This window comes from Carcharhinus amblyrhynchos, chromosome 28, assembly GCF_965287045.1.
Source record: "Carcharhinus amblyrhynchos chromosome 28, sCarAmb.v2.hapA, whole genome shotgun sequence".
In the NCBI taxonomy this organism is placed as follows: Eukaryota; Metazoa; Chordata; class Chondrichthyes; order Carcharhiniformes; family Carcharhinidae; genus Carcharhinus; species Carcharhinus amblyrhynchos.
In genome coordinates, this window is record NC_137351.1 from 32,376,135 (window position 1) to 32,397,827 (window position 21,693).

Consider the following 21,693-nt stretch of genomic DNA (forward strand, 5'->3'; position numbering starts at 1 on the left):
GTAAAACATACATGGAAATGGGCCTGAAATGTCGTAACCTACAAAATTAGTAGAAAAAAAAACGAGGCTCGATAATTTTCTTTTGGCTGGTTGACACAATGGCCTGGATTTTCATGGTGACAAGGAGAGGGTAACTAAAAATGGCAGACCGACCCCCAGGTGACGACATCTCGCCCTCATATCTAGCAGGAAGTATTTTTTCCAGGGTGTGGAAAAACTGGAGGTGACTGAGACGCCCACATGTTAAAGAGCCGGAGAGAGGTGAGAGGAGGATCAATGTGAAATTGCATTAACTAACAGCCCATCTGAGCATCATGATAGGAGAATAGTGACCACAATGCTATTACTCCGAGGGCTGGCGTGTTCGTGTATTGTTCTGTCAGTCCGTTAAGTCTTCCACAGAAGACGGGCACAGTGTCCATTCAGACTTACCAGGAGGCCATTCGTTCCATGTATAGCAACACATCTGGAGAAGCAGTGATGAATGGCTACATTGTCCACGTAGGTTGGTGGGTCGTATCCACCTTTCTGATCCACGTCTCCAGCGAGGTGGAAGTGTACAGGGTAACTCCCGAGGATCTGCTGGCCCATGTTGGTCAACTCTACACCAGACAAGTGAACTGAAGCAAAGTTCCGCAGGATCTACTAAGACAAGATTTAAGACTTAAATCAGAGTTCCCGATGCATTAGAGATTTAGGTCAGAGGAACAAATAGAACATAGAACATTACAGCGCAGTACAGGCCCTTCAGCCCTTGATGTTGCGCTGACCAATGGAACCAATCTAATGACCCTCTAACCTAAACTATTCCAATGTTATCCATATGCCTATCCACTGACCATTTGAACGCCCTTAAAGTTGGCGAGTCCACAACTGCTGCAGGCAGGGCATTCCACGCCCTTACTACCCTCTGAGTAAAGAACCTACCTCTGACATCCATCCTATAATTATCACTCCTCAATTTAGAGCTATGTCCCCTCGTGTTAGGCATCACCATCTGAGGAAAAAGGCTCTCACTGTCCACCCTATCTAATCCTCTGATCATCTTGTATGCCTCAATAAGGTCACCTCTTAACCTTCTTCTCTCTAAAATAACCTCAAGTCCCTCAGCCTTTCCTCATAAGACCTTCCCACCATACCAGGCAACATCCTGGTAAACCTCCTCTGCACCCTTTCCAATGCCTCCACATCTTTCTTATAATGCGGTGACCAGAACTGTACACAATACTCCAAGTGCGGCCGCACCAGAGTTTTGTACAGTTGTAACATGACCTCATGGCTCCGAAATTCAATCCCTCTACCAATAAAAGCTAACACACCGTACGCCTTCTTAACAACCTTATCAAATGGTTAAACAGTCACAGTGAGATTTTCAACTTCCAGTTCTGCCTGGAGCAGAGGAAACAGTGTCATGGGGTCTGCACTTTCCCTCGAGTGGAAACATTCCAGGAAGGAGGACTTCCACCAGCCCCTGAATCACCAATTCTAAACTGACCCAGTTTCCTGGAGTTCAGCTCCCACACATGTTCCTGTTCCCAGCTCAGGTTCAAAGACAGGCAAGTGGACAGGATGCAATTGGACTTTTATAAGAGTTTTAAAGCAAATACAGCTTTGTGTCCAAGGCTGGAATTGAGTGCAGTATATTCAGCCTCCGCAATGCGATTTATGGGTATTGATACTTTCACCAATACTGGTCTTCCTGCTTGCTGTTTATTCCCACCTTTCAATCCTTGAATGCTGCTCTGAACCATCAGACTTCATTTGTGGGACAGACAATGCGCGTTGGTGTTCAAACAAATCTCACCACTCCCTGTACACAGCACAGGGTATCATGTCAAATGCACATTGTGGGATTGTTGCTCAGTTCTCAGCATCACCTTCCAGGACATAATGTCGGAACGACACAATACCCTCCCCTCTCCCTCACCTCCCCTTACCCCTCCTCTCAGCCCTCCCCCTCATCCCTCTCCTCCCCTTACCCCTCCTCTCAGCCCTCCCCCTCATCCCTCTCCTCCCCTTACCCCTCCTCGCAGCCCTTCCCCTCATCCCTCTCCTCCCCTCACCCCTCACCTCCCCTTACCCCTCCCCTCACCCCTTCCCCTCACCCCTCTCCTCCCCTTACCCCTCCTCTCAGCCCTCAACATTGATCGCTGCTGATACACACTCAGGAGCTGAGAAAACTACGTGGTTGTGAATGTAGCCCAGTCCACCACTCAAACCAGCCTCCCACCCATTGACCGTCTACACTTCCTGCTGTCTTGGAAAAGCAGCCAGTATAATCAAGGACCCCACCCACCCCGGATATACTCTTCTTCCATCGGGAAAAAGATACATGTCTGAGGTCAGGTACCAACCAACTCCAGAACAGCTTCTTCCCTGCTGCCATCAGATTTTTGAATGGACTTACCTTATATTAAGTTGACCTTTCTCTACACCCTAGCTTTGACTACATTCTACACTCTCTTTTCCTTCTCTATGTACAGTATGCTTTGTCTGTATAGCACGCAAGAACCAATACTGTTCACTGTACACCAATAATAAACCAAATCAAAATAAAGAGTTCCATGGGGCAAGAATGCCTTTCACCAATACAGGTGATAGTTTTACATACAAACATAGGAGCATAAGCAGGCCATTCGATCCCTCGAGCCTTTTCCATCATTCAATAAGGGCATGGCTGATCTGGTTGTGTTTCAAATCCAACATTCCCGTCTACCCCTGATAACCTTTGATTCCCCTGTCCAACAAGAAAGAATCTCTTTACCTCTGCTTAAAACTATTTAATGACCCCACTTCCACCACCTTCTGAGGCAGAAAACCATAAATCTGTTGGACAATTACAGAGACTTACACTCCTGCCCTTTGGCCTTACCTGCCTCACTCACAGCCACACCTTCCTGTCCCTGACCAAATCCAAAGACCCTATTTTAAAAAGTGTGACTGCCTCCTTGTACAAAATATCCAGGCAACTCTCCCCGCCCTTCCTCCCTGATGTGTTGCAGTGTCTACAGCTCAGCCTCCCCAGCTCAGTGACTCTCAGCTAAAGTTCCTGGAGCTGCCAATGTGTTTGCCCTGGATCACAGCTGGTATCCAGGAGCTCCCACATGCTGCAGTCTTGACACATCACTTATCCTGCCATCCTGAGTGTGTTTTAGATAGTAAGTGAATAACAGAATTCAGTAATTTATATTACATTTTTTATTAACTTTATCACTGGTTTGTGTACTGTTTTAAACATATAGGAATAGAATAGGCACATACTGAGAGAGGGAACCTGGAATACCCACATGCTAGCCAGCTGTCACCTCTCTGAATTAAATCATTTCGGGCAAAGGTTACACTCAAAGATATCAGAGCAGAACCCCTTCCCGCTGCTAAAAACAACTACTGACAGATACACTGCCACAAGTTACCAAGGTTTCTTTGACAATATCTTGCAGATGGTACACATGGCTGCCACTATGCATCAGTAATGGAGGGAGTGGATGTTTACATATGTTTACTGTGTGAAGACTGACGGCACCTCATTCTTTCATTCACAATTTAATTGGATGAATGATTCATTTCTCCAGTAGCGTGATGGCCAGTTTCAAAGTGTTGAATCGTGAAATATATTGAATCTAAATACACAACAATTACGATTTAGTCAAACATATATACATGACTTTATGCAATACTTACCATTATCTGTCCACCAAATGTATCATAGTTGAAAAAGCGACAGAAGTTTTGCCCATAACAAGACTCCTCCATTTCCCCTTTAATAAGGATATTTCGACTTAGAAGTCCAACTTCTGCTCTCATATCTATTCCATCTACAACTTCGCCCATATGAAGGTAACGGGGTTTACCTATAATCAACAAATCATGTTTTTCAAATCCAACATTTACTGTAATCATTTAATATGAGTGTTTTCTTCTTATTACTAAGAACCTTACATGAAAGGTTCTCATCCAGGGTGCAGGATATCATGGCAGAGTAAGACCAGCAGATTTCAATCTTAGCTTTCAACACTCTGTAAAGGAAAATGGGAAGTAAGGAGTAGCTCAGCTGAGAGCAAATCAGTGGAGAGAGAGTGTAACTGCAGTTTGACTGATCTAGATTTTAAGACAAGGGTAAAGTGTAGATTAAGGAGAGAGTGTAGATGGGTGTGTTGGAGGAAGTATAAAATTACATATTGACCATTTAGAAGGTACAAGAGGGGAAAGTTCAGAAGTGAATAGATTTGAGTACATAATCCAGATTGGTGTAGTACAGAGGGAGCACTGCACTGTCAGAGGGACAATCTTTGGGATGAAGTACAATCCTACATTATACAGTCCTGCATTTCCAAAGTTTTAAACCATTTGGGACAACAGGTGCATTTGGAATGAAACCTTTTCTCTCTTGTACCTTCTAAACTGTAAATGTAATTTTATACTTCCTCCCAACATTTCCAACACACCCATCTACACTCTTACCCTAATCTACACTTTAAAATCAAGACCAATCCAACTGTAGTTACCAACTCCACTGATTTGTTCTAAACTGAGCAAATCCTTATTCCCCATTTTCGTTTTACAAGCTGGAGTCATAACCTCACTGGCACAGGGGCTCAGGAGCTAAGTTCTGAGACAGTTGCGTGTTGTAGGAGGATAGAAGATGCAAAGAGTTGTTCACCTCCCATGCTTTACGAAACCGCTCTCTCCTAATGCTGATGTGTGATATACCCGCTATTTCTGCTACGAAACACTTCGCTCAGTGTTTCAAAATATTCTTACCCACTACCGTTCCAAACCCTAATCTGAATCGGAACAAAGCCCTCAAAAAAAAAAGTGATTCAAAGGAAACACAGACCCTCCATGCTCAGGTGTTGATAGGGTACATGGTGCCCAGGCAAAACTAAAGCTTGAATAAAAAGTCCATTGTTTTCCAGCCTTTTAAAGAAGACTCTAATTTCTCTCAGTAAAGTTTGAAAGAACTGAAAATTACATTTAAGTTTGTTTTCAATTTGAAGCTTAAATAAAATATTGTACAATTTAAATCTATATCGCACCAAAAAGTTCCACAGTACTGATTCAAAACAAGTTTTCAGAAAGAAAATAAGTTGTAGATGAACATTTCTTACCACTGATTTTAACCTGGTTAACCTTGCATTCAGGGCAGGGAAGGAGGTTAAAGTTCTCAGCCTGATACATCGAGTAATCAGTGCTAGCAACGACTATTTGGTTACCCGGCAACCAGCTAGTGGCATCATCCATTAAATTAAGAATTACGCTCCTCGACACTTCTATACGAAAGCCGCAGTGAGGTATTCCTGTCGAAACAAAGCAGCATTTTACAAAGAGGACAAAGTTAGATCTTGGAGATGTGAATCACCAGTGACTTTTTTCTTTCATTTAATGACAAGAAACGGGCTTCTTCATATTGTCAGCGATACGAGTGACTTCTCAGCGAGGGAGAATGATGCAGCGACATGACCAGTTTGCACATTTGTATCCGCGCACACACACACACACACCCCTCACCCAGCCTGGCAGCTGGGTGATACATCATTTCAACTGATGTGAGGGTGTGAGGGATAAGTCAGCTGCCATTTCTATGATCTCCTCGGAGTCTATCTAATGTAAGATAACTAAGGGGCAACTCAGCATGGCCAATCCACCCAAACCACACATCTTTGAACTGTGGGAGGAACCTTCCTCTTGAGGGGGTGGCGGGGGGAGGGGAGGGGGAGAGATAAAAATCAAGGTCTTTAAAATGATGAAAATCTTTGACAGAGTGGAGTTCAGAGAGAACATTTCCTTGTGATGAAGAACAGGACTGGGAGCAGGTACAGAGGAGATGTCGGGGTAAGTTTTTCACTCAGAGGGTGGTGAGTGAGTGGAATCGGCTGCCGTCGGTGGTGGTAGAGGTGAACTCGCTGGGGTCTTTTAAGAGACTTCTGGATGAGTACAGGGGATTTAATGGAATTGGGAGTTATAGATAGTTCTATGGCCTGGTAGGTATGGATATGATCAGCGCAACTTGTGGGCTGAAGGGCCTGTTTGTGCTGTAGTGTTCTATGTTCTAACTCAAGGCCGTTGATATAAAATAATCATCAAGAAATCCAATGAAGAGTTCAGAATGGTTGAAGGAAGTTGTATTGATCCATTGAAGGGGAAGGTAGACACGTGTGAGAGGAAGGGAATGGGCGGGAGGTGGTTTACAATGACAGATATAGGTGGGGAAATACTGGAGGAGGCTCATGTTGAGCAGAAAGACTGACAGGTTGCATATCCTGTCCTGAGCACAATGCTTCAGCCAAAATTCCTCAAACTCGTCCGGGATTCTCCAGTCCTGCTGCTGTGAATGAATGTTTGGCTGAGTGCCAAATTCTCCATTCTCACTGGTAGTGGGGGGCAGGGGCATACGAGATCGGAGAATTCTGGCCTTCATCTTAATATTCCAGTTATTTGGATGGACATTGTCAACCAACCTAATTTAGTCATGAACCCAGTCAATCGCTTCTATTTCCAGGCCATATATATATATATATATACACTGGACTGGTTTTAATAATGTATTTGTATTCAATACAATAAGCTACAAACACTTAAAATATATTTTAAAACAACCTGTCAAGATGTAGCCAGCTGTTTCAGAAGTGCAATATTAAAATTCAATCTCAGACTGATCGATCTGGGTCAGACCAGTTTAGCGATGGAAGGTTGCAAGCATTGTTCATGGCCTATAATTGATTGCTGCAGTGGTGTCAGGAAGTCTGATGGGGATATGGGTGGCTATCATCTTTTCCTGCCTTGCTTTATTTGACCTAGACGTGAACATCGAGGAAATCCTACAGTACAGAAAGAGGCCATTCAGCCCATCGTGTCTGCACTGACCACAATCCCACCCAGGCTCTACCCCCATATCCGTACATATTTCACCCATTAATCCTCTAACCTATGCATCTACGGTCAATTTAGCACAGCCAATGCACCTAACCCGCACATCTTTGGACTGTGGGAGGAAACCGGAGCACCCAGAGGAAACCCACGCAGACACGAGGAGAATGTGCAAACTCCACACAGACAGTGACCCGAGCTGGGAATCGAACCCAGGACCCTGGAGCTGTGAAGCAGCAGCGCTAACCACTGTGCTACCGTGCCGCCCATTTCATGGAAAGGCATCCTGATGCCATATCTGTTCCATTATTAAGGCCACCTACTTCCAACTGCACAATATCACCAATCTGCCCCAGTCACAGTGCATCAGGTTCTGAAAGCCTTATCTATGTCTTTGTTATGACTTGACTGTTTCAATACTCCCCAGGCTGATGCCCCACCCTCAGTAAACTTGAGCTCATCCAAAGCTTAGCTGCCCATATCCTAATTCCCACCAAGTCTCACTCATCCCAGAGTTTGCTGATTTACACTGGAGTTATCCAACCATATCCTTGATTTTAAAATTCTCATCCCAGGTTTCATAATCCACCCTGGCTTTTATCTTTTCCTTTCCCTCTTCAGCATTACAATGAATGTTTGGCTGAGTGCCAAATTCTCCATTCTCGCTGGTAGTGGGGGGCAGGGGCATACGAGATCGGAGAATTCTGGCCTTCATCTTAATATTCCAGTTATTTGGATGGAATTGTCAACCAACCTAATTTAAACATGAACCCAGTCAATCGCTTCGATTACCAGGCCATATATACACTGGACTGGTTTCTGCACTTCTCCAATTACAGCCCCTCGTGCATCCCCCTATTTCAACCTTCCACTATTAATGGCCATGCCCTCAGCTGCCCGAGGTACTAAACTCCAGAATTTTCTCCCTGACCCTCCGTGCCTATCTAATTCTCTAGCTGTCAGTCATTTAGACTCTCCTTAAAACCAACCTCTCCAGCCAAGCTTTTTGCTAGGCATATGAATAGTGAAATGGTGATAAAAGGAGGAATGAGGCGATCTGGGGCTAAAACTGGAGGCGGCAAAGGGCACGTCTGAATGAATACTTTGCCTCTGCCTTTAACAAGCTCAAAGTTGTTGCGCTGTTCACGGTAAATGAGGAGGTAATTCAGACACTTGACAGGTTTAAAGTCGATAAAGAGGAAGTATTGGAGAGACTATACTTCAGGTTGATGAGGCAGCAGAACTGATTGGAAAGCGTTGAAGGATACTGAGGGGAATGAGAGTGGAAATTGCAGGGATACTGGTCATAGTTCTCCAATTCTCCTTAGATACAAGGGTAATGGCAAAGGATGGAGAAATAAATATGTTACACAAAAAGCATATAAAGACAAGCCCAGAATCTACAGACCAGTTAGTTTAACCTCGTTTAAGATGGTGCCAGAGTTAGATAGGGTGGACAGTGAGAGCCTTTTTCCTCGGATGGTGATGGCTAACATGAGGGGACATAGTTTTAAATTAAGGGGTGGTAATTCTAGGACGGATGTCAGAGGTAGGTTCTTTACTCAGAGGGTAGTAAGAATGCCCTGCCTGCAGCAGTTGTGAACTCACCAACTTTAAGGGCATTCAAATGGTCAGTGGATAGGCATATGGATAATATTGGAACAGTTTAGGTTAGTGGGTCATTAGATTGGTTCCACTGGTCGGCGCAACATCGAGGGCTGAAGGGCCTGTACTGCATTGTAATGTTCTATGTTCTAGAGTGAGGTAACTTCTTGCAAGCTGTGCCCAAAATACCTTCTAATTCTATCTTTTACTTTCATTGGCAGGAAAACTTTCAGAAATAATGACAAAAGACAAAATTAATAATCACATGAAAAATGAAAATTAAATAAGGAAAATTCAGATGGATTTATTAAGGGTAAATCATACTTCATTAACTTGGTTGAGTTTTTTTGATGATGTAACAGAGACTGTTGCCGTTGATGTGATGCACATGGACTTCCAAACAGCATTAGATAAAATGTCACACAACAAACCTGTGAGTAAAGTTATCGTAAGAAGTCTCGCAACACCAGGTTAAAGTCCAACCAGTTTATTTGATAGTAATCCCACACACCTGACGAAGGAACACTGTTTCCAAAAGCTTGTGGGTTTACTATCAAATAAACTGGTTGGACTTTAACCTGGTGTTGTGAGACTTCTTACTGTGTTTACCCCAGTCCAACACCAGCATCTCTACAGCAAAGTTATAGTTCAGGGAATAAAAAGGACAGGAGCAACAAGGATATGAAATTGGCTGAGTGGCAGGAAACAGGAAGCATTGAGGGACAGTTGTTGCTTGGGTTGGAGGATGGGTGTTCCCCCAAGGGGTCAGTGTTAGAATCTTGTTGACCTGGACATTGGCCACAGTCTCAAAATTTTCAGCTGATACAAAACTTGCAAATATTGTGAAGTTCAAAAGAACAGGGTGGCAAAATGGTCGGACTGGTGACAGATGAAATGCAATTTGGAGATCTGATTTGTTTCGGTAAGAAGAGCGTGGAGAAACAATATACAATAAGTGGTACAATTCTAATGATAGTAGAATGGGGGGGGGGAGCGAAATATGTGTACAAATCATTGACGGGTATAGAAAGGATTAAAGCAGCATACAGGATCAATTAGTTTTATAAATAGGTATATAGAGTACAAAAGCAAGGAGGTTATAATAGACCTGTATAAAACACTGGTTCAGTCTCAACTGCAGTATTGTGTTCTATTCTGTGTATCACACTTTATTAAGGAGGTGAAGGCATGAGAGGGTACAGAAAAGAATTTTTTGTGAAGATAGTTAAGCTCAAATTCTCTCTTTCAATTTAAAAAGGGAAAGATAGTCCCCTGGGAAAGGGAGATGGTGAAAAGTTGTGTTGGATTTTGCACAGCAACAGGCCAGGTAATGGGGACTCAGGCTAAGATTTACTGAACCCACCTGTTGTATTTCACATGTGAACGCAGAGAAAGGGAGGTGTCCAGCTTTGTGTAGAAAATTTGAAAATATTTGGAAAGACCAGAGAGAGAGACAGACAGCAGCTGCTTTTTCTGCAGATAGGAACGGTTGTTTTCTCTGTTAGACATCAGGCAGAATGATTGGAATATTTTATCCACAGGTCAAAGAGTAGGAACCCAGAGCGATTTCACGACACCTTGACAAGCCCAGGTGAAGAAAGCACCAGGATGGGGCATATTGCTGAAAGCTGGCCAGGAATTCTCAGGGGGATGAGAAAAGCCTCATCAGATGGTGACTGGCTAGGATCTGGCATACATTCCCAGACAGAGTGATGGAGGCAGGTTCAATCTTGGCATTCAAAAGGGAGTTGAATCATTATTTGAAAGGAAAATATTTGCAGAGCTCTGAGGAAAAAGGCAGGAGAATGACACGAGGTGAAACACACGGGCAGAGGGCCAGGATGGGCCAAATAGCCTCCTTCTGTGCTGTAGCCATTCTGTGATTACTGTCTTCATATTCCTTTTATGCAGGTCAGTGTTCAAGTGACGCTGAAGAAGCACCTTGAAATGCATTTACATTCTCACCCCCATCTTTGCAAAGGTAAAATGTTTTGTTTATTGAACTGTGGAGAGAGAGTAGGACACACTGGGTTCAATGGGCATTCACTTGTCCCAGATGTTGATGGGTGGAAAAAAAGGCTGGCGGAAATATAAAAAAAACCATTGCTAGACTCACCATGCACCCACTCACTGAAAGCAGTAATTGCAAAGTGAGTCCCATCATATGTCTGAAAGCTCCTTCTGGCTACGGCCAAACCAGTTGATCCATTAGGCTGGTAAAATCGCTTATCCTCCACAACGAGTGATTCTGATGCAAGGACTCCAACAATAGCCCATGCCTGCCTGCAGCACATCAAAATCCAGATTGGCAAAGATTATTCTTGGCATCACAATGGATTTACACAGTGTGTTGTTTATGTGCCTGCTACACAATCACAATACAAGCTAGGTCGAAAATAGATATGGGGGACGATTTGTTTCATAGCTGATGTGTGTTACTTAACCATTCTTTTGCAACAAGCCTGGCCGCTTGCCCTGAGAAAGGACACGGGGAGCTGTCCATGGTGGCTTCTATTCTGATTATTAAATTATGTCTTTGTGAGATGAGTACGTCGCTGGCATGAAATCAAAATGTACTGAAATAAGACATTGTAGCCCAGATAACGTCAAGGCTTTCTGTCCCGTTTAGAAGATATTCACTCGGTTCCACCACCCGGCATGTTTTAATGGATAACAGAATTAAATCGCAGGTTTAAACAATGTAAATGTAGTATTTGTACTGGGAGAGGGCGAACGGCACCACAATAGGGGCAGCTGATGGAAGAAGCCGTCAGATTAATATGTTCTCTTGGAGATGTTGGAACACATGACAGAACGCTCATTCCATCCGCACATCCCCCCGGGGACTTGGGGCTGAATTTTCCCCCCTTCCCGAATTTCAGGAGGGCTGCGGCTGCAGAGTTCAGTTTTTGCACATGTTGCTGTGAGCTGCCAGAGTGAATGTCCTGAGCCTGAATTCAGATCACACACACACACACACACCGGTCCAGCCTTGCTCAGTCAGAGGCTGCTTCAGGTGGGATTATACTCAGTGCTAAAGGAGGGCATTCCTGTCTCTCCTCTGCCTCCCGTTTCACTCACACTGTCCCTGCTAACGACATACCCAGCTCTCCCTCTGAAATCATGCAATATTTATTTCATAAAATGACCCCCCCCACCCACCAAATACCCATGTCAGTTGTAATAGAGGAAATGCGGCAAGCAATTTGGACACAGCAAGATCCCACAAACAATGCGATGCTGAAATTTGTGTTAATTTAGGGAATGAATGTTGACCAAGGCACCAGGGAGTAATCCCACTGCCTTCCATGGAAATAGTGCCGGGGGGGGGTCACTGTACATCTACCGGAGCAAACAGATGGGGGCCTGGGGTTAAGTGTCTCATGGGAACGGCTGCATCTTCGACAGTGCAGCACTCCCCAGCACTGCAGGGTCAGCCTGGATTCCTATCCTCAGGCTCCGGTCTGAAAACTTGTCAGCTGCGGTTGAGAGTGAGACCAAGCTGATAGCAGACAGGGTTGGCTGCAGAGATTCACCCCCCTGAAGTAGATTCGATAGGTCCAACTGGGGAGATTCACAGTGACACAGTGCAGTGGGGATTTTTGATTTGATTTATTGTCACCTGTATTGGGATACAGTGAAAAGTGTTGTTTCTTGCGCACTGTACTAACAAAATACATCATCCACAGAGAATATAGGGGAGAAGGAAAGAAGTGTAGTATGTGGTCTGACAGTCATACCTAGAGGAAGATCAACTTAATATAAGGTCCAAAAGTCTGATGGCAGGAGGGAAGAAGTTGTTATTGAATCAGTCAAATGGCTAAAGGATTCCTGCAACTCCCTCCAGCCCAGAGAGATTCAAGAACAGACCAGTCAGCACATTATAGAAGACAGGGTTTTAGCTAGAATCTAAACTTCTGAGAACCATTTCGCATCTAACACTGCTCAGAATAAATTCCTGCCAGGAAAGCAATGAATGGGAATGCTTAGGGACAGACTATTTGAGAAGAGGGCTGCTCCTTACCTGTATCCCAGGTGTGTGACATACCGACTGCCCAGGAGCTCTCGGATGTCACCCCGGGCTGACTCACTCAGGCTCCGAGCCGCCGAGTCGCCCACGGCGATGGCCACAATCCGCCCCTGGGGCAGCGAGCGCAGGAAGTGCTGCAGCCGCCGGCTCTCGTTCGCGGAGAGGTGGGTGTCGAAGCGCTGGGCGGCCAGCAGCCGGGCTGTGCCTTGGTCAACCACCCGCACATTGAGTCCCCTGCTGCCCCAGTGCCTGTCGAAGCGATAGGCGCCGTACTGCAGAGCCCCCGGGTACAGGGTCCGGCTTAATAGGGTCCACGACAGGCTCTTCCTGCCGTGTAACTCCAGCGTGCCTCCGGCGTCCACCCCGATGAACTTCTGGCCAAAGGGCTCCACGCTCGACCCATCCGTTGACCTCCCGAAGAGGGTGATGGAGGCGCGGGAAGTGTAGGGACATCCCTCCGAGCCAATGTGCAGCTCTCCTCCCTTCCTGATCAGGATGTACCGGCTCCTCAAGTGGATTTCAGAGGTTGGGCTGTCCGCAAACACCAGCTTCCCTGTACAATAAACACCCACACCCAGTCAGCCGTGTACAAATAACACTGACAATTAAACTCAACACTAAAATAAAAGAGAGAGAGAGAGAATGCTGGAAAATCTCTTGCAGGTCTGGTCAGGAGAGAAAAGAGCTGAGCTTTCGAGATGCCACAGCTTTTCTCTCCTTAACAGATGCTGCCAGCATTCTCTCTTCTGGTTTCAGATTCCAGCTTCCGCAGCAATCCAGAGTTAAAATTCAGGGCGAGAAGGAAACAGTCCATTGCTGGGAATCAGCAGAAAATGCTGGATAAACTCAGCATCCGTGGGGAGAGAAACCGGATTGTGCATCAGGCTCATTTTAGATCAGGAATCTTAAATACGTTTCTCAGACCTGCCGAGTTTGTCCAGCATTTTGCATAGAGTCCTACAGTGCCGAAGGCCGTTCAGCCCATCGAGTCTGCCCCGACTGCAATCCCACCCTATTCCCGTAACCCCCATGCATTTCCCCCAGCGAGTCCCCCTTGTCACTGAGGGGCAATTTAGCATGGCCCAATCAACCTAAAACCCGCACGCATTCGGACACCCGCCCAGACACGGGGAGAATGTGCAAGCTTCGCACAGACAGTGACCCAAACCGAGAATTAAACCCTGGGCCCTGCGAGGCAGCAGTGCTAACCACTGTGCCGCCCCAAAATATCATTCGTGTAAAGAAAGACCTTCAGTGTCTTAAAGCCAGATTTTATTATTTGAACCCCGGGACCCATGTCTGCGGGGTTAACAAGGAATGGTAAATTCCTTGGAAATTGTGTAAACATCAGGTTTAAAAAAACCAGAGGGTGATTGATGTAAGAATGTGGCACAGCACCAATCTGAAACTCACCCCCATTCTCTATAATAATGGAGTGGACAGAAGCTGGAGACTCCAACCTCAGGAATATCCCAGCCCCAATCTTAACCTTCCTGTTTTCATCATGTCCTGGGTTCCAGGGTAATAAATTTGGAGCCTTATCCGGGCATCGCACTGAAAAAGATTGTTTTCATCAAAACACGTTATTGTACTTTCCGCATCTATAAACATGTGAAAATGTTGTGGAAATGGAAGCTACGCACCTGTTGTACAAACTTCTTGCTGCTGTCTAGTGCTCTGATGCACAGGCACATCCTGGCGGCTGGTGTTTTGAGTTAATCCTAGTTGCACGCTGTTAGACACTCACTGATGGATTCTACATTATCCAGATTGATTCAGGTGGGATAGAGTCCGGGAAGACAGGGCCAGGCTTATCCAGAATCACATCACAGAATGTACAGAACTCAGTGTAAAACCTACACATCACCCAGACACACACATACACACACCGAGCTCACACTGACCACCCAAATATCACAGCAATTCCCCAAAAACCTCCCCTCTCTCCCCCAGCTCTGCCCACCTGCAACAGCCGACTGGGATCTTCCTCTGTATGTGGTCCCGGTGCCGGTGTGCCGCTCTCCCGGTGCCGCTCTCCCCGGTGCCGCTCTCGCCGGTGCCCCGCTCTCCCCGGTGCCGGTATGCCGCTCTCCCCGGTGTCGGTGTGCCGCTCTCCCCGGTGCCGGTATGCCGCTCTCCCCGGTGTCGGTGTGCCGCTCTCCCCGGTGTCGGTATGCCGCTCTCCCCGGTGTCGGTGTGCCGCTCTCCCCGGTGCCGGTGAGCCGCTCTCCCCGGTGTCGGTATGCCGCTCTCCCCGGTGCCGGTGTGCCGCTCTCCCCGGTGCCGGTGTGCCGCTCTCCCCGGTGCCCCGGTGCCGCTCTCCCCGGTGCCCCGGTGCCGGTGTGCCGCTCTCCCCGGTGCCCCGGTGCCGGTGTGCCGCTCTCCCCGGTGCCGGTGTGCCGCTCTCCCCGGTGCCCCGGTGCCGGTGTGCCGCTCTCCCCGGTGCCCCGGTGCCGGTGTGCCGCTCTCCCCGGTGCCCCGGTGCCGGTGTGCCGCTCTCCCCGGTGCCGGTGTGCCGCTCTCCCCGGTGCCCCGGTGCCGGTGTGCCGCTCTCCCCGGTGCCCCGGTGCCGGTGTGCCGCTCTCCCGCTCTCTCTCTCTATTTATCTCTGATGTTTTCACCTCCTCTCCGCTCCAGCTGAGCGCCAGGCCCCGCCCCCCTGCTGCTGATTGGCTGCAGCTCAGCTTAGTTACAGCGGCCGCCAGGATACCGGCGGTGACGCGTTGGGGGTCACCCCCCCCCCCTCGCGGGGGAATCCCTTCCCCCGGGAATCCGCCTCCCAAAGGGGAAACCTCCCCCCAACACACACAGGGGTATCCTCCCGCCGGGTACTCCCCCCCTCCACACACAGGGGAACCCCCCTCCCCCCAGAGGGGGGATCCCCCCCTCCTCACTCCCCCAGAATCTCAGCCTCATTCACTCCCTCAACTCTCCCTCACATTGAAAGGATTTGCACAGTAACTTCATTGCAGTGTTAGTGTAAGTCCATTGCTGAAATAAAATAAATTACAAGCTTTCCCTCACCCTCCCCCCCCCATCAGGGTATACCACCCCTCCCTCACTCCAGGAACCTCAGTCACTTCCTCCTCCCCTCATTCCCTCTCTCCACTCTCCCTCACTCCAGGAACCTCAGTCACTTCCTCCTCCCCTCATTCCCTCTCTCCACTCTCCCTCACTCCAGGAACCTCAGTCACTTCCTCCTCCCCTCATTCCCTCTCTCCACTCTCCCTCACTCCAGGAACCTCAGTCACTTCCTCCTCCCCTCATTCCCTCTCTCCACTCTCCCTCACTCCAGGAACCTCATTCACTTCCTCCTCCCCTCATTCCCTCTCTCCACTCTCCTTCACTCCAGGAACCTCATTCACTCCCTCCCTCCCCCCCTTCATTCCCTGAATTCTACCTCCGTCCTCCCCCTTCCCCCCCCCCCCCATTCGCACATGGGGATCTCACTCCATCTCTCTCTTTCCTTATGTTATTTCCCTACCTCCTCTGCCTCCAGGGGATCTCACTCCCTCCTCTCTTGGGTCTCATTTCTCCCTACCACTCTTCCAGGGTCTCCCTCACTCACTCCTTGCTTTCCCCATCCCCTCACTTCATCTTCTCTCTCCCTCCATTCACACCTCCCACCTCTCTCTCTCTCTCCTTCCCCTGTCCCCCCCTCATTCACTCTCTCATTTAATTCCCCCCCCCCATGGACCTGCTTACTTTATTGATGTGAAACCCCCAGAGACAGCATCCAGATTCCAGCAGGGAGCTCTCGGGGGTGGTGAGGGGGAAGGCGGGGGGGGGGTGGTGGGGTGCAGTTCCTCATCCACAAATTCGGTTAGTTAATTTGTCAAAGATTCAGTAACCTCCCCACCCCCCAAAAAAAACCCCTAAAACACCGGCTCTCTGGGCTAACGAGAGATCTATCTCCCTTTCTACCTTGACAAACACAATTCCGAACCTGATGGTGTATATTTCTCTCTGTCCCTCTACAGATTCCGGTTAAATGTCTCCTGGGGTTCTTTTTTTTTGGGGGGGGGGGGGGGGTTGGTTCAGTAAGGCGGCCAGGCTTCCCAAACAATGCTAGCTTCAGCAGAGAAAAGCAGGGACGAGATCCACACCACAACGGAGGGAGCCTCTGCTCCCCACCCCCAGCACTGAAACCAGCCAGGCAACATCAGCCCAACAGCAGCAAACAGCATCTCATTTCTCCCTTCAAATAACACCAGCAGTTGGAGAAACTCCAGGAAGTGAAATGATTCCATTTCTCAAGCGCCTGGTTTATTCCCAGAGCCCCTTTACCCCCCACCCCCCTCTCCTCCAGGGAGACACAGGTCTCACCATCACCTGACAGCATTCCAATCTCGGATTTGGAATTTATTATAGTGAATCTCTGCAGCGGGAATATGTACAAAACAAACATCGGGGCTGGGCGGATTCGAACATAAACACGCTTCCCTGCATTGTGAGCCTCTTCTGTCAGAAGTTTATGTTGGAACTGAGCACATGTTTTATTTTGCAGCAGGGCACAAACATCGGAATCCAAAACATGCTTCAAAGAGCACCAAATCTCAGGAAGCGCCTGATCCACTCAAAAACCACAGCACAAAAGCCAGTGCTGACTCACTCATTGCCAACAGTCCATTCGTACCCTCACAAACCCAAACCCCTTCACTTTCCAACTCCCGATACAGAGCTACTTTCCATCTCTCACCAGATCGCCACACAGAAGTCGAAAGGACAATTTAAACACTCACCGGTGAACAGACAGGCGCTTGCCAAGAACTTTAAGCTTATGTATGAGTGTCACAAGTAGGCTTACATTCACACTGCAATGAAGTTACGGCGAAAATCCCCTGGTCGCCCGCACTCTGGCACCTTTTAGACACACTGTGGGAGCATTTAGCACGGCCAATGTACCTAACCAGCACGTCTTTCAGACTGTGGGAGCTAACCGGAGAAAACCCATGCAGACACGGGGAGAACATGCAGACTCCACACAGACAGTGACCCAAGCCGGGAATCGAACCCGGGTCCCTGATGCCGTGAGGCAGCAGCGCTAACCATTGTGCCACCTTCAAACTCTAAAAACATGGGAAAAAAATAACCATTTCAACAATAGGGCTAGGGGACTTTCACAGTAACTTCACTGCAGTGTTAATGCAAGTCTACTTGTGACACTAACAAATAAACTTTAAAAAAAGGGAGTGGACAATGTGAGCAGCTATTGAGAGAAGATTTGGGGGTGGGGGGGGAACAGTGACAGAGGTTTGTGGGAGCCTGTTATCAGGTTAATAAGAGAAGAACAGGCATAATGTGACCAGCACACATCAGTTACTGTGCATGGACAGGGAATGTTAACTGTGTTTTTCTCTCTCTCCACAAATGCTGTGTTTCTCCAACATTTTCTGTTTACACCAATGCTGACTCAGAAGAGCAGAGCTGAGCTGGCCTTTTTTTGAGGAACCAATAAGGATAACATGAAATTACCTCAGTTACCAAAGAAAATCCAACATTGCAATTTTAGGGATAGGAAAGACCCAATCAAATTCAGACCAGAAGGTGACCTTCTGAAAATCAGGATGTTAGCATTGATGTCTACAAGATCATAGAATGCTACAGTGCAGAAAGAGGCCCTTCAGCCCATCGAGTCTGCACTGACCACAATCCCACCCAGGCCCTACCCCCATATCCCTACACATTTACCCACTAATCCCTCTAACCCGCACATCCCAGGACACTAAGTGGCAATTTTAGCATGGCCAATCAACCTAACCCGCACATCTTTGGGCAGTGGGAGGAAACCGGAGCACCCAAAGGAAACCCACACAGACACAAGGAGAATGTGCAAACTCCACACAGACAGTGACCTGAGCCGGGAATCGAACCCAGGTCCCTGGAGCTGTGAAGCAGCAGTGCTAACCACTGTGCTACCGTGCCACCCTGGTAAAAGCCAGACCAGAAGCTCACATTCCTGGGCCAGTCTGGTAACACAAGACCATGGAAGGGAGGCAGGATGCCCCGCCAGTGCCAATCTTCTACCACCACCCCCTGCCATCCTGTTTTACAGCTAGGCCCAGGAGCAGGGCACAAGACTTGCCCACCACATCAGTGAGCTGGGACGTTTGTTTTTATTGGTACCTTCCGGTACTTTATTTCCAATCAAAAAAAAATCAAATTAAGTCCAATCATGGTCACCATGAGGGCCAAACAAAGTCAAAGCCAACAAGACATTGTACCCCTTTTTGGGTTTGAAGGAACAAAATCCTTGCTGACAGGATGAGGCACTGCACTCCCTCCTGGCTTGGACCTGAGTTTCATATTAACCAAAAGGCCCAGATGGCTTTGGAAAATTGCATCAGATAAAGCCTCGGTTTAACCTCATTAGCTACCCTCTACCCTATCAAAGATATACGGGTTAGGTTAATTGGCCACGCTAAAATTGCCCCTTAGTGTCCTGGGATGTGTAGGTTAGAGGGATTAGCGGATAAATGTGTAGGGATAGGGCCTGGATGGGATACTGGTCAGTGCAGACTCGATGGACCGAAGGGCCTGTTTCTGCACTGAAGGCTTCTATGTTCTATCCACTCTACCCTGGCCTGGACAAGCCATCGCTGCAGGTGTCAGCACACCCCCAGCGCAATGGGCTAGCCTCGTCCACTCTCTGATCACGGTTTCACCCCTGCCAACTAAGAGTGAGGCCACGGAGAACTTTGTAAATGAGATTGAGGATTGAGGATTCAATACTGTGGAGAGAAAGGGGATACTGACAGTGGGAACAGAGCTGAGAGGAGAGTGGGAACAGAGTGGTAGAGTTCTGGAGTTTGCAAGGTCAAGGACGAAACCCAAGTGTGGAGATGGTGAAAGGCATGAGTGACGATATTGTAGAAAGGGAGATGTGCAGCTTCAGTGACGTGAAGTTGAACTAAACACCGAACCCGAGGAGTATCAAGTTTAGCTTTTGCAAGTAACCCAGGTGAGAGAGGGAGGGCTGGCCAGGGTATCAAATATCTGGGAAGAATCAAACAGAACGGCTTTAATATAGGACACCGGGACCATCCGATAAACAATATCAGGCATGGATAAAATTCTTCATATTGTCTCACATTCTGAAATGATATCTTTAACAAAACATTTTCCCAGCTACGTTACTTTATATCCTAATGACAATATGTCCCACAGTGAATCGCGATCATACCAACAGCCTGAATCATTAATTTATGCTCTTAATTTCACCGAGCACTTAAGATATAGAAGCAGCCACCAATATGTCAACTGCAAGAGCTAATAATACATTTTTAATAGAACGCTGGCTGAGGGGATATTATGCGAATGAGGTTTTACACACAGCGTGAAACTCTGATAACTCAAAGCACAAACTATTATTGTATCTTCGTAATTCATTCTCAGGACGTGAGCCGATTGCCCATCCTCACTGACATACAAAGTGCTCGGTTGTTAGTGTAGGACTGGAGTCAAATATCCAAGGGCCAGTCCTTCTCTTAAGGACATGAGTGACCTCCTGGGTATTTATGACAACTGGCCACTTTCACCAAAGTAAGAAGTCTCACAACACCAGGTTAGAGTCCAACCAATTTATTTGATAGTAATCTCACAAGCTTTCAGTAACGCTGTTCCTTCGTCAAGTGTCACTCTTGATAAAGGGACACTGTTTCTGAAAGCTTGTGGGTTTACTATCAAATAAACTGGTTGGACTTTAACCTGGTGTTGTGAGACTTCTTACTGTGTTTACCCCAGTCCAACACCGGCATCTCCACATCATCACTTTCACCAAGAACAGCTTTCTATTCCTAGAATGTACTCTTTACAAACTGGATTCAGGTTTATAAACAGCAAGGATTGGATTTAAACCCAAATGCAATCTATTGATTACTCAATGCTTCTATTTTACTAGTCCAGTAACATAATCACTATATTATCATATCAATAATTCAAAATCTTGGCAAAACATTATTTCACACTGGCTTTTGTATTTCTCACCTTCAATAGATGCTTTAATGTTAAATTTCTGGAGCTCCCTAACTGCAGTGTGGGTGTACCTTCACCACACGGAGTGCAGGGGTTCAAGATGGCAGCTCACTACCACCTTTCTCAAGGGGTGGGCAATGAAAGGCCTTGCCAACGATGTGCATGTCCCATGAAAGAGCAAAAAGTGTAGTGGAGTCTCACTGTGACAAACAGTATTTATTATATATGTGCACTCACTCCTATCAAAGCACCACATCTCACAGCCCCTTTTCCCTGGGTCTAAATTGTCAGACAGCTTATCTAGTAAGACACAAATAAAAACCTCTCCCAGCTAAATATTGGGAAGATCGAAGCCATTTGAAGAGAATTTGCAGCTGAAACTACAGGACCTGTACTGGGTCAGGAAGCTGGGGGGCGATCTCTGCCAGGGTTCTTTAACTGAATGTTAACATCTCACTTCCGAGTTTCCCATCTAATCACAGAAGGCGGGCGTGATCACATGCTGAAACTGTCAAAGAAAGGATTTCTAATTAAAGGGACCCCCACATGGTTAATAAGGGCTCAGCTGGACCGAACATCGATTCCCAAGGCTGCAGCATCTACACCGAGGCAGGTGAAATCTGGGAGGGTTGTTCCCTGCATCTGAAGTTCTTATAGAAACCATAGAAAATTACAGCTCAGAAACAGGCCTTTTGGCCCTTCTTGTCTGTGCTGACCCATTTTTTTGCCCAGTCACACTGACCTGCTCTTGGACCATATCCCTCCACACCCCTCTCATCCATGAACCTGTCCAAGTTTTTCTTAAAAGTGACCCCGCATTTACCACTTTATCCGGCAGCTCATTCCACACTCCCAGCACTCTTGGCGTGAAGAAGCCCCCCCTAATATTCCCTTTAAACTTTTCTCTGGAGGCCTTGCTGGTGTGATGAGGGGTGACATTTTCCAAGGATGGGAGGAAGAGGCCAACTTCTCAAACTAAGCAGGGATGAATGGAAGTAACCGAGGAAATCAGAAACAGCAATGCACTCAAACCTGGACACCATTCACCAATAAAGATCTTCAGGAGAACAAGAAAATTGAATGGCATAATATACTGAGATGCCAGCTCCACGTTCTGACCTGTCCAGCAGTCTCCTGCATAGCACACCTCATGTTTTGCAACTGCATTCATTCCTTGTCTTGTAGACAACTTGCCTCCACATCTAGACAGTCAATAA

At 47.1% G+C, this 21,693-nt stretch overlaps 2 protein-coding genes across 3 annotated transcripts in view; both read right to left on the reverse strand.

Moving 5' to 3' along the window:
* The window catches only part of cemip (cell migration inducing hyaluronidase 1), a 252,790-nt gene extending 238,247 nt beyond the window's left edge, over nucleotides 1–14,543 (reverse strand). Inside the window, exon 1 of the mRNA XM_080214375.1 lies at nucleotides 14,466–14,543. The gene's annotated coding sequence lies outside the window, so the exon portion shown is untranslated. The remainder of the gene's footprint in view (nucleotides 1–14,465) is intronic.
* Nucleotides 1–21,693, reverse strand: part of LOC145359655 (cell surface hyaluronidase CEMIP2-like) — a 160,299-nt gene that overhangs the window by 96,602 nt on the left and 42,004 nt on the right. For both annotated transcript variants that reach the window (XM_080214373.1, XM_080214374.1), the window contains exons 4-9: nucleotides 13,916–14,056; nucleotides 12,497–13,055; nucleotides 10,589–10,755; nucleotides 5,109–5,297; nucleotides 3,682–3,851; nucleotides 433–642 (exon numbers count right to left, since the gene is read on the reverse strand). In XM_080214373.1, coding sequence (XP_080070499.1) covers nucleotides 433–642; nucleotides 3,682–3,851; nucleotides 5,109–5,297; nucleotides 10,589–10,755; nucleotides 12,497–13,055; nucleotides 13,916–14,056 — 1,436 coding nt within the window. The remainder of the gene's footprint in view (nucleotides 1–432; nucleotides 643–3,681; nucleotides 3,852–5,108; nucleotides 5,298–10,588; nucleotides 10,756–12,496; nucleotides 13,056–13,915; nucleotides 14,057–21,693) is intronic.